The sequence below is a fragment of the Phalaenopsis equestris genome, unplaced genomic scaffold (genome assembly GCF_001263595.1).
Source record: "Phalaenopsis equestris unplaced genomic scaffold, ASM126359v1 Scaffold000568, whole genome shotgun sequence".
Lineage (NCBI taxonomy): Eukaryota > Viridiplantae > Streptophyta > Magnoliopsida > Asparagales > Orchidaceae > Phalaenopsis > Phalaenopsis equestris.
In genome coordinates this window covers 51,065-68,084 of record NW_018165008.1, presented here as the reverse complement: position 1 = coordinate 68,084, position 17,020 = coordinate 51,065, and the positions used below count along the sequence as shown (strand labels likewise).

The 17,020-nt window shown below is 33.8% G+C and overlaps 1 protein-coding gene across 3 annotated transcripts in view; it reads left to right on the top strand.

The window, feature by feature from the left end:
- Positions 1-17,020, top strand: part of LOC110029372 (probable helicase CHR10) — a 62,890-nt gene that overhangs the window by 44,308 nt on the left and 1,562 nt on the right. For all 3 annotated transcript variants that reach the window (XM_020731636.1, XM_020731634.1, XM_020731637.1), the window contains 7 exons: positions 4,578-4,667; positions 4,802-4,909; positions 4,987-5,190; positions 5,871-5,996; positions 6,076-6,719; positions 12,414-12,559; positions 15,343-15,501. In XM_020731636.1, coding sequence (XP_020587295.1) covers positions 4,578-4,667; positions 4,802-4,909; positions 4,987-5,190; positions 5,871-5,996; positions 6,076-6,719; positions 12,414-12,559; positions 15,343-15,501 — 1,477 coding nt within the window. The remainder of the gene's footprint in view (positions 1-4,577; positions 4,668-4,801; positions 4,910-4,986; positions 5,191-5,870; positions 5,997-6,075; positions 6,720-12,413; positions 12,560-15,342; positions 15,502-17,020) is intronic.

Sequence of the window (17,020 nt, the reverse complement as noted above, 5' to 3'; positions counted from 1 at the left end):
ATCTTAATCGAGAGTTTTCTTAAGTGATTTCGATCATTTAAGATGTAATTAACTATAGGGGCTTGCCTCTATAGGGAACCAGAAACCCAGATAAAATAAACCCTATCTAATTTTTATGTTAGATAGGGGAACTTGTTGGCCTTTTTATAAAAATATTTCGCAGACCAAACGGATGTCACAAATTATTTAGTTTAGATGATTGAATCCCTATTACAAGTGATATATCTATTCTTCGGGATAAATATATTGCTTGTAGTATTGTATTAAGTCGTCTAAACTATTTAAAATGTGAGACTCGTTTGGTCTCACTTATTTAAAAATTAAAATGTTACTTCTTTAAAAAAAGTTATGTTTATATTTAAATTATTTTTAAAAATCACAAAATCATCATCTTTTCAAACTACGAAAATTAAGCTGAACGATAAAACGGCCGACAATGGTGCCATTTCAGAAGGAGGGCTAAAGGAGAGGAATACGGGGACACGCCCCAGGATAAGCTTCAAGCTCCTCACAGAGACGGAGGTGCAAGGTTTGCGTGCTCCAAGTCCTTTTAGTTTGTGAGGAGAAGGCAACAGATAGTGAGGAGTCTGAGTAAGAAATGATCAGAGAAAATTTTCAGACAATTTTCATAAAGATTAGGGCAAATGAATATTTTATTGCAAGAACATCAAACAACTCAGCAAGAATACATAAGATTAGCATCTTCAATTTAAGAGTTAGGTGATCTCTCCCAAATCCTACAATTCGAGAGGTAGTAAATCTCACCTAAACGCTAACCCTAAGATTCAAAGACACAATCTCACACATAATCCTAATCCCAAACTTTTAAGCCCAATTTATATCAAATAATAATAAATAATAAAAGACTAAATTGTCCTGAAACTAATAAAAGACAAAGCTTCCCTTAGGCTAGACACCGACGTAACAATACTCCCCTCCCAATAGATGCCTTGTCCTTAAGGTGGGGGGAAATGAAACTATTGTTGGATCAAGTCATGTGGCTCCCGCTTATAAACTAGCTTGTGTTGGCTCTCCCCTTTAGCACTTGTACATTCGTTATGGCTTTTAACCTCTGAAAAGTCTGGGTTGCCACTTTCCCCGCTTAAAGTTTATCCTTCTTCAATTTCTTCGTTCATGACCACACATCAAATTACATCTCTTAACGAACTTGTGGTAGTATTCTATATGTCCCATAAATGTTTTCAACTATTTCCACGTCTTACATAGTAACTGCTCCAATATAATTGTCACCTTCGATGGATTCACCGACACTAAGGTCTTGCTCAAACTAGGGTCACCGCGAAGCATTACCGTCTTATCTCTCTCTTGAAACTCCATGGTCAAAAGTTTCCAATCCATCTTAATCTATCTTACGGATTGCAACTATTCCATACCCCTAAATCTAAGGGAAGAATTTATTCCATCACCTGAATGTCTGATAATGTTAAAATCACTCTTTTACAAACTCCATTGCTTTTCTCTACCTGTCTCGTCTCCATCATGACTCCAAAAATTCTTATGTCCACCATCTCAAGCCACAATTGCTTCACAATTTGAATAGCAATGAAGTTGTGAATGGCCTCACCATCTACCAATACCACTACCGGCTTCTCCCAGATGTATCCCATCACCTTCATGGTGTGATTTGGAGTAAATCACACCATTGACTTGCGGGACACCTCTGTTACATCCAATTATAAATTTTCCTCTCCATCCATCGTTTCTTCCTCCTACTCTTCACTATCTATATCCTCCCCCTCGCAAACTAAAAGGATCCGGAGCTCGTGATCCTTGCACTGGTGGCCTATGGCATACTTCTCACCACATCGGAGACATAATCCCTTGGCCCCTTTCTCCTGCAACTCTGCATCGATGAGACACTTGAAGTTAACCCCTAAACAGGCCCCCATATTCCTCTTTTTTGGCGCCTCCTTCTGAAATAACACATTTTGGATCCTCAGTGTTTTAGTCATTGAGGTACTCTTGTGGAATCGTCTCGTGGTGCCACTTTTGTTGGTCTTCTTCATTTGGTTCATGCTTCCACCATCTAGACAACCTCTATTGTCTCCCTCAATCCCTAAGCTTTAGGTCTTTCATGAAGTTCCCCTTCAATCTTGTTTCAAACCCCCTAAGTTTCTCGACAATAGTTCTAATCTCTCCCTATATTTCATGACAGTCCCCTCCTTAGTCAAGGCATAGAATCATTTGAATAGGTCTCCTTTCCAAATGGCTCGAAAACGTTGTAACAAACGATCCTTAAATTCCTTTCACGAGCGGATTGAATGTTTAAGAGCCTTTCTGCACTGAAACCATGCAAGGGTTTTTTCTCCAAGCATAACCCTGTTGCCATGAGCTTCTTTTGCCCATTTATCTCATTTGTTGTGAAGTATCGCTCCACCCGATACATCTACCCTTGTATGTCTTTCCCCTTAAAGTTCGGAATTTTTAACTTCCTAACCCTAGTGTCACCACTCCAACGTTCACTCCCTTTGGTATTTCCCCCCATTTATCTATAATGAAATTCCCTCCTTCGATCATAACCATACTCTCTTCTGGTTTCTTTGAAGGATATGATGAGCGTGGTTTAGGATGGAGGGCTGAGATTCTTGATTAAGTTTCATATCATGAAAGAGACACATTATACGGAGTTGGTAGAGATTCTGGGGATTCACAAGCTATTGGATAAGTTATTTGGGACAACAATATTCTTCAAGATTGACCTTGATGTCAAGGTACCATCAGATTCGGATGGTCTGAAATATTTGTAGAAGACGGTGAGAGTCACTACGAGTTTCAGATTAAATGGAAAGGATTGTCAGATTATGACGTCACGTGAGAGTCGTACGATTTGATCCAACATTAGTTTTTTCCACCTTGAGGACAATGAGTCTTTTTAGGAGGGAGGTATTGTTATGCCGGTGCCTAAATTAAGGGAAATTTTGTCTTTTAGTAGCATTAAAGCAATTTAATATTTTATTATTAATTATTGCTTGGTATAAATAGGGCTTCGTAATTTAGGGTTAGGGTTATGCATGAAATTGTTTCTTTGAGTTTTATGGCTAGGGCTAAGGTTAGGGTTTGGGAGATATTTCCTAGCTCTCGAATTGAAGGATTTGGTAGGGAGTGCCTATCTCTCGAATTGTAGATGTTTATCATATGTACTTGCATTGAGTTGTTTGAAGTTCTTGAATTAAATTTATATGCCTTAATTTTTGTCAAGAATCGTATTAGAATCATCGCATGCATGTATTTTTTTCCCCACTTCACAAGGTACATTTTTGCGGCAAATCATATATTAATGAAAAAATAAACTTAAGGAAAATAGATTTTGGGCCCCAAATTTTCGTTTAAGAAAAATTCAAATACTCTATGGTTACCTTGTTTAAAGTTCTTAAGTTGATACTGTAATTGATGTCTATAGTTAATTTTTTTTTCAAATTCTTCTAACTTATTATCCAAGTAAACTTCATATTTTGGCAGAAGTTTACCACAAGAATTGAGCAGATTCTGTCATTGTTTTTGTTTGGAAAGCAAACCTATTATACCTTCTAAATAATTCTTTGAATTTATCTGTCTACCCTGCAAATGTTTTTGGATTCTAACTTCCATCGATGTAAAATATTATCGTAATTTACCAGATGTTATGTTGAAATTTTTGGTACCATATCCAGATTGATTTTGCGAATTTATATTTCAGACATTTGTTGTTGTAGAACTATTAAGCTTACATTCTTTATTGATATGGTCATTGATCATGTTATAAAGTGTTAATTCTATAAGGTATTTCTATAAACCATCATACTCTAATGCTGAATCTGATTTAGGATGTTCTAAAATTTATGGTTTCTAATAGTTCAGTGGATAAATAAATGAATTAAAGGGCAAATTTTTTTTTGTTGGTATAACATGCATCTCTTTGTGTTATTATTTAATAATTCATACTAGTTATTTTTTAAATTAAGAATATTTTCCATTCTCTTATGGACTTGAGACAATAATGTTTTCTAGAGTTTTATCATCGATAGTTCCTTTTTAGTGCAATTTCTGTCATATTGTTTCCCTTCTTTTATGGCTAATTGCTTCCAAAACTCACCTTTTGTAAACTTCTATAAGTAGATCTGTATTCTGGCGAAATAAAACAGAGTGTTTTTAATTTTTCTTTCTCTCTATTTTTCTTCTACTCCTTTCTTTCTAATAATTATGTACTCTTTTACATTGTAATTGGCAACTTAATATTATTTGCTGGGAACTGATTTTATCTGCTTTTATGAACTCAAGAGAAAATTTGTTGAAAGAGATAAATGGTAATATAATGAAGAATTCTTTATCAAGAAAAAAGGTTCATACTAGGTGATGGCTAGTTGAGAGAATTTAAAACCTTAAAATTACTGGATGGGTATATCCGGCCTGTAATTTATTGCCACCTGTCTTAAATTTTGGCCATTTAATCATTTATTTTCCTCTCGCATTTTTATCCATTTTCTGTAAATAAAGGAAATATAGATTTTCATGTGCTGAAATGCACAAATGCTTCTATTTCTGTTGCATTATCATTACTCGGATTCTCTTATTGGCAGGTAATGCAGCTCCGCAAAGTCTGTAGTCACCCTTACTTGTTTAATGGAATTGAGCCAGAACCATATGTGGAAGGTGAACACCTAGTTCAGGTTTGGGTTCTATTTTTCTCCAACACTTGATATCTTTTTTAAGATTTTTAATTTAATTTATATTTATTTTTGTAATGTATGAATGATGACTTTGTTGATGGCTACTTTTCTCAAACATTCACTGTGCAAATCAGGCAAGTGGTAAACTTATCGTTCTGGATCTACTACTTCAGAAGCTTCATGCAAATGGCCATCGTGTTCTTATTTTTGCTCAAATGACTCATACCCTTGACATTCTACAGGTGAAAAATGGTTGTCTTTTAATTGGCCGGATTGACAATTTTTATTTCTCCTTTTGCTTGCTTTTTTTACTACATAGGATTTTCTGGAACTGAGGAAGTACACCTATGAGCGCCTTGATGGATCTGTACGTGCTGAGGAGCGTTTTGCTGCTATAAGAAGCTTTGGTCTTAATATCATTGGAAATATCATGGAACCTCAGGGTAAACATAATGGAGCTTTTGTGTTCATGATCTCGACGAGAGCAGGAGGTGTTGGACTTAATCTGGTGGCTGCAGATACTGTGAGTATTAGTACTGTCACGCTGTTTAATTTTTCCTTCTTTCCCTTGTTAAATTGAATGGAGGGAAGTCACAACATTAATTATGCTCCCTTATAACCTTTTCCCCGCAAATGCTCTACACTATTGTCCACCATATAATTTTTTTCAAACTTATGATAATATTCTAGTAATATCATGATTTGCGACATCTCATGCAGCTTTCAGTTCAGTTTCGTTAAAGAACAAGGCTGATAATTGATACAAAAATGATGGGAAAGCAATGTGGCCGCTTGGGATCACTTTTATTTTATGTTTTTTATTTCTTATTTTATTTATTTTATTTATGTATTTATTTGAAATAAAACATGTTTAGTATGTTATGATATATTAGTTGTTTTTAAAAAACACTTAAAGATAATTTTTGGATGCTTTTAGTGTTTTAAAAACCAGTTAATTTATTTTTAAAAATAAAAATAAAAACATGCAAAAAAAATTCACTAAACAAATATATTTTTAAAATTAAAAAAAAAAGAAAACAAAAAAACAAAGAATAAAAAAATAGAAGTGATGCCAAATAAGCATTGTACCGACCACATTGTACGACCGCGTTCACTTTACATTAAATTCTCGATGATGCCTTACATATGCTTCATATACATTCTCAAAATATAACTTTTACTGATTAGAAGTATTTTCATTAGGTTATATTTTATGAGCAAGACTGGAATCCCCAGGTTGACAAGCAAGCTTTGCAGCGTGCCCACCGTATTGGTCAAATTAATCATGTACTATCTATAAATCTTGTAACGCAAAACACAATAGAGGAGGTGAGAAGGCAACATATGAATGATACCTTATTACCATCTAATATTCTGTTTGTACTTATGGTGTGGAATAATGCGTCAGGTCATAATGAGGAGAGCTGAGAGGAAGTTGCAGCTCAGCAAAAATGTTATGAGTCGAGAAACTGAACACGATAAGGCAGGGAAGGATGACTGGATTGAAGCTGGCGACATGCGATCTCTTATTCTTGGTTTACAAGTTTTTGATCCCACAGATAATAATACCAACAATTGCAATGTGGAAAACATGGGGAAATTGAGTTCAATGACAGAAAAAGTAGTACAGATGCGTAATTATGAGCAGCTAAACAAGGATGGTCGCATATTTGAAATTAATCCTATAGATATTTTGTGCAAAAAGGCCACATCCTTTAATTTTGAACTTGAACTTGATGAAGATTCTTACCTATCTTGGATTGAGAAATTCAAAGAAGTTGGTGCATCTGCTCAGAATTCTATTGAGGAATTTCAAAAGAGGAAACATTCGTTAGAAGAAAGGCATCTAAAACAAGAAGCTGATAGAAGGAAGGCAGAAGAGAAGAAACTAGCCAAATGGGAAGCCCTTGGTTACCACTCATTTGCTGTTAATGAGCCTGATGTCATAGTTGAGAACGACTTGATTTCAGATTATGGATCTATTCAGTTTGTGTATGGTGATTGTACTAAACCCAACAGAGTTTGTCCATCAAAACCTGCTATTATATTCAGGTTGGCTATATTTCTAAGTTCTGTGATAATATACATCTTGATATGCAAACAAAGAAAATGCTAACAAGCACAAATAACTTTACATATATGTACAAAAATTCTTATTACATTTTTCAGACAGGTATGCGTGCACATGCAGACAACACAATTTTTATTGATTTTTGAACTTCTGGAAATTTATAAGTTTTGTTCATTTCAACTTAGAATCTTCTATGCTACTTTCTGTCAGTTTAGAAGTTATGAAGTTGGGGCAAGAGATTGTCATCTACGTGTTGGAATCATTCAAATGTGAAATTTGTGGACCTGTTCAATGATTTGGTATTTGTGATCTTTGGTTTGATTTCTTTTCACCTTTTTAGTTGTTTGATATCTTTTTCGCAGCATCATACTGTGAATTTTGACAAAGAATTTTATTTAGGTTTTGGTGTAATGGTAGATGGAATATTCAGTAGAGCTGAAACCTGGTGATGAACAGATCAAAGAGTTCCTTTTAAGATTCTTCCTATTGGGTGCAAGTTATGGTGACAATGTAAAATATGAAGAATTTTGTTGAAGGAAAATGAACTAACAATGAGATGGATAGGTCAGAGAACGTAAGGATACACCCTTCATGAAGGCCAGCCATGTGATTCTATTTATTCTTCGCACACTAGGGGTTTTGAATGTTGATAGTAGCATAAATAACAATATTAAGATCGATGTATGACAAAATAAGGAAAAATAATTTAATATCATATTTCCTTACCCTTGTTGCATACGTCAAAACAACAAAAAATATTTCTGAGTCATCTTCAATAGTTGCCACTCCAATCTTCTAATATAAACACTTTTAAATTTGATATTACATATGATAATGAAGAAAAAGGGGTAAACTTAAAATCATGGAGATAGAAATTATTCAAATTCATTTATGTAGAATATGTTTAACAACTCAAATAACACTCAACTAGAATGAGTAAAAAATGAGGAGTCATCACACTAGCCCCAAGTAGTTGAACAAAGGCTAATGATGATGATGATACTAGGGCTTCTACACTGCCAAAATGTTATATCCACCATCACTATTATCCTAGATAAAAAAGTATAAAAAAGTTACAGAAGTAATCAAAGGGAACATAAATTGTCAGCATAGGAAAGTACAGCACTAGTATGTAATTGTGAGATCATCTATGAAATAGGTAGATAAATTAGTGTTGAATTATTAGGAATAAATGCGGTAGACCTAAGATATTAAAGAAAAAAGTTAAAATTGATTTGAATAATATAGATTTAACTCTTCATGCAATACATTGGCAATAACAAAAGGAGTACTCATAAAATTTACCCCATACAGTTAGACATATGGTCATTGTTGTTGATGATGATGCTGGCCCAATTGTTGGAGCAAAGTTTTTCATTTTGATGTATCAAAATAAAGGTTTTTATGAGCCTTGAAAGGTTAAGGAAAAAAATTGGCTGCTTATTAATATGTTATTAAGTGTGTGAATTAACAAGAAAGAAACAACACTAGAAGAGTTGATTTATGACAAGTTTCATGGATTGGAATGCTACTATAGGTTTTGAAAAACCATACACTATCACAAGACCATATGTGTGTCACGACCCGATCCGGTGCTTATAATTAATTAAGGCAGGAACTACGGTCAGACGATATTAACATTTAACTATCCACATTTTTAAAACATCCAATACATATAAAAGAGCTACTAATCCATAAGTGCAATAAAATTTAAATCATTCATCAACAACATTCCAATCCAGAACAGAACAATAAATCAATATTTGACAAAAATAGTAAAAAAAAGCTATCATCATAAAAATACATAGCAACAGTGTTCCTTCTATCATTCTTCTTCAAAGCCGAAAATATCTTTATTAGGATCATGATTCAATAAAACTTCTCATCAATACTTATTTAATTAAACTCAAACTCACAAACACGTGACACGCAATATACACATAACTTTATTTATATAATAATATATTAATTAACGTATAAAAAAATATTAAACATACCTTTATGTATCATCCTCTGTAATAGTGTCCCCCACCAAGCCGCATGAGCTCTTTCTTCTTCCTCCTTCTGTCACAGTTCGTCCCAATAGAGCTTGCCACCACCGCTTGTTTCTACCTTCTCTTCCTCTGCCGCTCGACAACAATGTCGAAGTCGCTCAACTAGGGCTCGACTTCAACTCAACACACGAGCTCAATGCTGTTATCTCGCCTCCTTTCTTCCTCCACGTGAGCACAACACAAGGGTCTGCTTACCTCTTTCAATCTCTGCACACGAGCACAGTGCCAAGTCATTCGCCTTCCTTCCACGCGCACTATTATGGATCGACGTTGTCTTATGCATGAAATCGTTGAATTCCCCTCTTCTTCTTTTTTCTCCTCTTATTCGCTGCACCGAAGCTGTTACCCTTCTCCTATGGTTTCTTCTTCTTTCTCCTTAGACTTCTTCCTTACTCGGCTAGGACACAACCTCCTTTCTCGATTTTTCTCGTTTTCTCTCGCTTGTTCTTTACATTTGTTCGAATGAGGAATAATATGACTCTCAAGTCTTAACCGAAGGGGTGCTTATTCTTCGTGCCTACTCAATTAATTGCTATTATTATATTTATTTTTATTATTTTTGTTATTAAATCTCCATCCTTATAAAAATTTCTTCCTCGAAATTCGAAAATAAACATGAAAGTGAACGCACCTCAATTGAAAAGTTATGGATATTTTTCTTGCATCTTAGAGACCTTTTTCCAAATAACATCTTTCTCCGACCCATGCCTCTATACAATCTTCACAGAAGGGATCTTTTTGTTTCGCGACTTTTTCACATTCATAATACATAATCCTTTTCGGCTCCTTAATTTAAGTCAAATCAGGTTAAATGTTAACTGAGTCCGCTATCACCCTACTGACTTCATTTGTAATATGTTTTTTCAGTGAAGAAATGCGAAAATCGTTATGTACTCTTCGCATATGAGTTGGTAAAGCCAATTTGTAAGTCACCTTCCCAATCATCTCCACAATCTCAAATGGATCGGCAAATCTGGGGCTCAACTTTCTTGTCTTCCCAAAATATTGCACACACTTTAATGGACAGAATTTGACAAACACAAACTCTCCAACTTCAAATTCTACAGGTTTGTGCTTGACATCATAATGTTTTCTCTGCCCATTTTGTATTGTCTTTAGTCTATCCCTGATCAGTCTAATCTTCTCAGTAGCATCATTAACCAAATCAGCTCTAATGATCTTTTTTTCACCCTTGTTGGTCCAACATAAAGGTGTCCTGCACTTCCTTCCATATAAGGCTTCATATGGAGCCATCCCATTACTAGCCTGGTAACTATTATTATAGGCAAACTCTACTAAAGGTATATGTGATTCTCAACCTCCACTAAAGTCAATGACACACAACCTTAGTAGGTCTTCCAAGGTTTGAATTGTCCTCTCAGACTGACTGTCTATCTGAGGGAGAAATGTTGTACTGAAAGTCAGTCGAGTGCCCAAATTTTCCTGAACCTTTTTCTACAATCTGGAAACTTGTTATCTCTATCAAAAACTATAGACTTCGACACTCCATGCAATCTCATAATATGATCCACATATAATTTGGCTAGCCTCTCAACTGGGATTGTATGTTTAATAGGCAGAAAATGAGGAGATTTAGTCAGTCAATTGACAATTTCTCATATGGCATCACGACTTTAACGAGATCTAGGCAAACCAATCACAAAATCCATTACAATGTCCTCCCATTTCGACTCTGGAATCGTAAATGTTGCAATTGACTTCCATGATTCTTGTGCTCTGTCTTCACTAGCTGATATGAATGACATTTGACCACAAATTTTTTCACACGTCTCTTCAATCATAGCTACCGAAATGCTTCTTTGAGATCCTGATACATTTTATTTCTTCCTGTGTGAATAATATATTTAGATAAATATGCTTCCTCCAGAATTTCCTTCCTCGGGTCATTAGCATCTAGAACATAAACCTTGCCTTTAGACATCAATAAACCATTCTGATCGAGCTCATATTTTTCTAAACTGCTTGTCTGAACTTGTTTTAGAACTTTCTGAATACTGTTATCTCTGACTAGAGAATCTCCAATTCTGTCCTTTAAAGTTGGTTGCACCGTCAACTGATATACTTGAGCCTTGCTTTCATCACCAGAATCAACTATAGATAGCTTCAAGCTCTCTAGATCTTTAATTAACTGATTCTGTTGAGAAAATAAATAGCTCAAATTATCTGAAACTTTTCTACTCAACGCATTTGCCACTACATTTGTCTTTCCTAGATGATACTGAATATCTAAATCACAATCTTTAATAAATTGTAGTGATCTCCTCTGCTTCTGGTTCAACTCTTTCTGAGTGAAGATATATTTTAAACTCTGGTGGCTAGTAAAAGCTTCGCGTCAAACTCCATACAACTAATGCATCCATATCTTGAGTGCAAATGCAACTGCAGCAAGCTCCAAGTTATGCTAGGATAGTTCTTTTCTTGAATTTTCAATTGTCATGATGCATATGCAATGACTTTACTATGCTGCATAAGTACACATCCCAAACCCCTCAAAGATGGAAAATCTGAAACCTATCAGAACCTGAAGGAATGACCAAAACTGGAGCAGACATTAAACAAGTCTTCATCTTTTGAAAAGCCTCTTCACAATGATCTGACCATTCAAACTTCACCGCTTTCTGAATTAACCTTGATATTAGCATAGCAATATGTGAAAATGCCTCAACAAATCTCTGGTAATAGCCAACCAGACTCCTGACCTCAGTAATGATAGTAGGCTTTGACCAATCTACAATCGCCTTCACCTTATTCTGATCCACAGATATGACATCTCCATTGATAATGCGCACAAGAAAAGCCACACTTTAAGCCAAAATTCAGATTTAGAGAATATGGCATAAAGTGTATTCTCCTATAAAACTTGTAACACAACATGTAAATGATTTGCATCACTGGCTTCTTCCTTTCAATACACCCGAATATCACCTATAAAGAAGATCACAAAAGTGGCCAAAAACTGCCTGAAGATCTTATTCATCAGGTCCATAAAAACTTCTGGAGCATTAGTTAGTCCAAATGACATCACCATGAATTCATAATGCCCATATCTAGTCCTATAAAAGGTCTTCGCTATGCCTTCTTCTGTAATCATCAACTGGTGATAGTTTGTCCTCAGATCAATCTTTGAAAATATTGAAGCCCCTTCCAACTGATCAAACAAATCGTCAATCCTCGACAGTGGATATTTATTTTTAACGGAGTTTATTACTCCCTGTAATCAATACATATCCTAAAACTCTCTTCCTTCTTCTTCACAAATAATACTGGAGCTCCCCAAGATGAGGTGCTAGACCATGAACATCTATAATTTCTTTTTTTTTTCTTATGGTTTATGTATTTGAGTTGAAAATAGAAAGATCCATAAATCTATTTGAAGGATTTGGTAGATTATTCACTTGGCAAGTTTTATTCCTACCCGCAATTTAAGATTTTCCACCTATTCAAGCAAATCCATGTTGCTCATCTCTGGTTCCGTCAATAGGGTGTCTTTCAACCTATTTTCCGTTATATTGGATAAATATTAAAACCTCTTTGGGGATTCTTTCTTGCATACAAGTGATTATTGTTCTGCAATTTAACTACCAGAATTTTTTTTTTCAGCTGTCTGGATACTTCTGGAAACTGGGGTCGTGGAGGCATGTTCACTGCACTGGCGAATCTCTCAGCAAGTATTCCAGATGCTTATCACCGGGCTTTCAAATTTGGAGATCTTCATATGGGTGATCTGCATTTAATGAAGTTGAATGGTTATTCTTTACTCATGTTAATGCTCTGTGATTTAAGAACCTCATTTCTTCCTATCATCTATAATTACAATGGAAATACTTTGAAATCAATACAACTTTGAGTGCTTTTTTTCTTGTGCTTTTCCTTTTAGGCTTCTGAAGTGATGCATGCTTAAATATAATTGAGTACATGTGCATTGTCTTCTGAATCAGTAAAGAATAAATGCATGCGTTTGAGAACTTTTTTTTTCTCCAAGCATAGTAGTATAGTATGCTTATATGCATGCGTATTAGTTTGTGCATATATTGTCTAGTTTTTTGTGTGTTTTTATATTGAAGCAATGGTGTAACTAGTTTAAGCCTATCCTAGGCGATTACCCACCATGAAATTTGAAATTTCTCAACAAATGATAGAAAATTTAATATTTTTTCTATATTATTCAGGCAATTTAGTAATTCTGCCATCTCAACATTTTTTTTACCCAATACTTAAAAAATTTCAACATTTTGTATATTTGCCTGGCCTTAAGATTGAAATTGGTTCCACCCCTATATTGAAGGCGGTTTAGAGAATTGGACTTCTTTACTGGACAAAAAACATGGGGAATTTTGTGAATGATATATGCTCAGATCTTCGCGGGCTATCTGACGCAGGATGTTTTAGGATCTAGAGTTTCTTTTGTGAATCTTACACGAGATGCATAAAATCATGCAACAAACATACAAAATGTACTAAAAACAAGTTATCACACCAAAACTATTAAATATTGATGAAAGATTTATGGCACTACGAATTAATGGCTAGATTATGAATCAATAAAGCCATGCATGTGATTGGAATTCAATCAATCAACAAAAATCAAGATTGTAACATATATAACTAAACACAGTATTATTGTCAGAAAAATTCTGAAAAATATCGAAAAGGAGATAGATGAGATGTTAAATAAGGGGAAGGGAAATCATTCATTAGAAAAATAAGTCTATATTTGTAAAAGGAGATCTGTCTCTCTTGTAATTCTTCAAACCTAATTGCATCATAGAAATTGTATCTCATAAGGATTAGGACATCCATGTAATGATTTTAACATTTGTTAATCACTTTTATATCTATCTTAGATCCATTTTATGATTACAAAAATAATTAAAAAAACCTGTCATTTTAGGATTGCAAATCCAAATCTTTTAAATTGACTCATTTTACAATCAACAAGACATGAATTTACTGTATTTTTAGCAGATTATACCAAAGGAATGAGTTATGATGGCTTACTAGCATGCATTTTGCTTTTATATTTATTGATTGCCAGTGGAGACAATCCATCGGAAGACATCAGTTATGTGGTTACTCATCTAAATTTGGTGGCTTCCCTCCCACTAATACCCTCCCAAGTTTTTCAGATGCTTCTTTGTTACTTCCTTTTTTTTTTTCGTTGTAGAAATTGAGACCGTGACGCTCATCTATCTTTATTCATTGAACTAAATTTTACATGAAATGAAATCTCTTCCCCCAGCCCCTTATGCATAAGGCCATTGATATCATCATCACATTCCCCAAAGTTGCTTTCATTTGTCGTTCTTATTTTTTTTTAATCCACATCCTTCATAACTAATTTTTAAATAAATATATGACACTCAATAAGCCACGATAGAGAAAAAGGATTCATGTACCCGACCCCACTTAGTGGGATAAAGGCTTGTTGTTGTTGTATCTTTTATAACTAGTTTTAATGCTCTTACTTTTTAAGGTTTTTGAGTTCTTAAGTTTGTTACTAAGGTTTTTTGTGAATATGCATTTTGTATTTAATTAGAAGTCTCTAGAATACTTTTGCAACTCCTTTGGTACAGAATCATATTGGAACTTGTGATAATGAATGAAAGGCTATTAGTAGGCTATTGCCATCATCATTAACAGTAGCATTATTAGCCGTATCCCAATTGTTTGTGTAACACAAATAATTAGGATACTTTTCATGGTTTTATACTCAATTGCATTGTCAATGGTCAACCAAACCCTATTGTTTCTCATACTTTCTTCGAACTATTGCAACCACACAAACAGTTTTACTAGTGATCGAGTTTATAGCCCATGATTATTGTATGTGGTCAATTTGATTCTAGAATATTACATTTCTCTTGTTTACTACACCAAATATACAAAATTAATTTAAAATGCTTCCTCAGAGCTATTAGAATCAATTTTGTGCAATTGATGGATTAGATTGGAATCAGTTTTGTATAACAATTTCCATATGAGAGATTATTTTGAATGATTTTTGTATAATTGAAGGATTAAATTGGAGAAATTTGATATTTTGGAACTAAATTAACCGCACATGAATATTTGGGGGAATATTTTAAGATTTAATTTTATTTGGCTTTGTAATTCACAATTCTCATTATTAATAATTGGGCCTAAGAAGTTTAGATTATATTGAATAAAGTTTGGCATATACTATGCTCTTAATGATGTCTCGTAGTTGCATTTGATCTAAATACTTTATGGATATTTGATTTAGTTAAAAGTCTAATTAACGCCAATGGCACCTGGAAGGAATGAATGGAAAAGAAAATGCATTAGGGTTAGTATAAACTAAATAAAATGAAATGCACCTCAGGTTAGCTACATCAGGATGTACATTCCGTTTTAATGAATCTTGGGTTACCTACATCAGGATGTATACTCCATTTTAGTGAATCCTGGGCCTTTTTTTTGACTTTCATGCTTTGTTTTCTTGTGTTAATTTTATATTTCTTGTTGTTCATTATTGATTGTTAAGATTTTTCTCTCTTTTGCGGGTCAGATGGAGAAAACAACATCATGACCGAGGCTCCTCTCTGGGTGGCCTTAGCTGTGGTACAATCATATAATTCCAGACGGAAGGTTCCACGGAGCAATATCTCTTTAGATGATCTGGAAAAAAGCCTCTCAAAAGCCTCTGCATCTGCTTCTCAAAATTCTGGTATTTGCTTTATTGGACATGGATAATAAATTATTTTACTTTTTCTTTCTCTTATATAAGTGATATTGAACTTTTTAAATTTCTTGTATTTCCGCTCGAACCACGTTTTTTCTTTTTTGTTTCATGACTCTAATCTTATATATATGTATAATATGCTTTTATTTCCGCCAGAACTGCATATTAAAGAAAATTTAAAATTTTATGTAATTAGCTAAATGCAAATAAACCTTTTTTTTATAATTAATTCAAATAAGCTTCGTTGCTTATATATATATATATATATTATATTTGAAAACAAATAGTTTTTCTTAAGATTTTCTACAATATATTATTGCAATTCAAATCAATTTAGTGGGATTATAAGTTTACTAGTACCTATTCTTATTAAATGTTTTGGCTATAATTCATTTGCCAAAATTTCGTATTTATCAAATAATATTTAGGATTATACATAATCCAATATCCTTCTACTTTCTTTATAATTATTCTAAACTTCTCTTGTTAAATTACACTTAGGGTTCCCTTTAATTATCAAGAATTTTTTCAATTAACTTTTTAAATTAAATTGTTAACTTATAGTTAACCTGTAAGCTAAAATTAAAATTATGGTCTATAAATTTCATAGAAAATTTTCTAGAAATATGTCTTCACATTCTAGAAAATAATTGAGGAAGAAATTTCTAGCATTCAATATCAAAAATCATACTTGAATTAGGTTCAACTCATTCGTCATAGATCACGAGCAACTACTATCCCACACTTGAAAGCTTCGCTCAAGCCGCTCGGCCTACGCAAGCATCTTGCTAATGCACCATTGGCTCGCATACCTTTGCTCTCTCGATCTCTTGCTCGATCACTCACTGTTCACTCCTTTCTTTGTTTGCACTCTCTCTATTTCTCATTTGCTCTCTCTCTCTCTTTCTTGCTCTCTCTTTTTCGCTTGATTAAGGGCAATAAGTCATAGATTTATTTGTCTTTTTAAGCGGCAATCAGTACTGCTTTAGGGGTTTTTTTAAATTACCTTATTAAAATTTTAATTATTAGTATTATTATTAAGTTAAATTAAATTATTTTTAATGTTAATTAATACCTTATCATTAATAATTTTTATTTAAATTTATTTTATTAATTTAACATAGTTATTTTGATTATTTTTATTTATTTATTTTTAAATTATTTTATTACTATGATCACCTCCAAATTTAGTCTATATGAAGAGAACGATTACCACCTCTTTAAAGGGAAGACAAGTGCCTAGCTGTACAACGACATGCTTTGGCTGCCTATAGACTTGGTCTATTTAACAATGACACTCAACTTTTTTTTTTTTTCAAGGGAAGACATGTGCTTCGTCCGTCATAAGAACTATGAAACTTGATTCTTTCATAACTTGGTTTGTTCAAAAATGACGCTCGTAACATTTTTCAAGGCATGATAGGTGTCTTGCCATAGGAACTACGGGTCTTAATTGCATCTGAACTCATTCTGTCCAACTTGGACAATTAACACCTTATTTTTA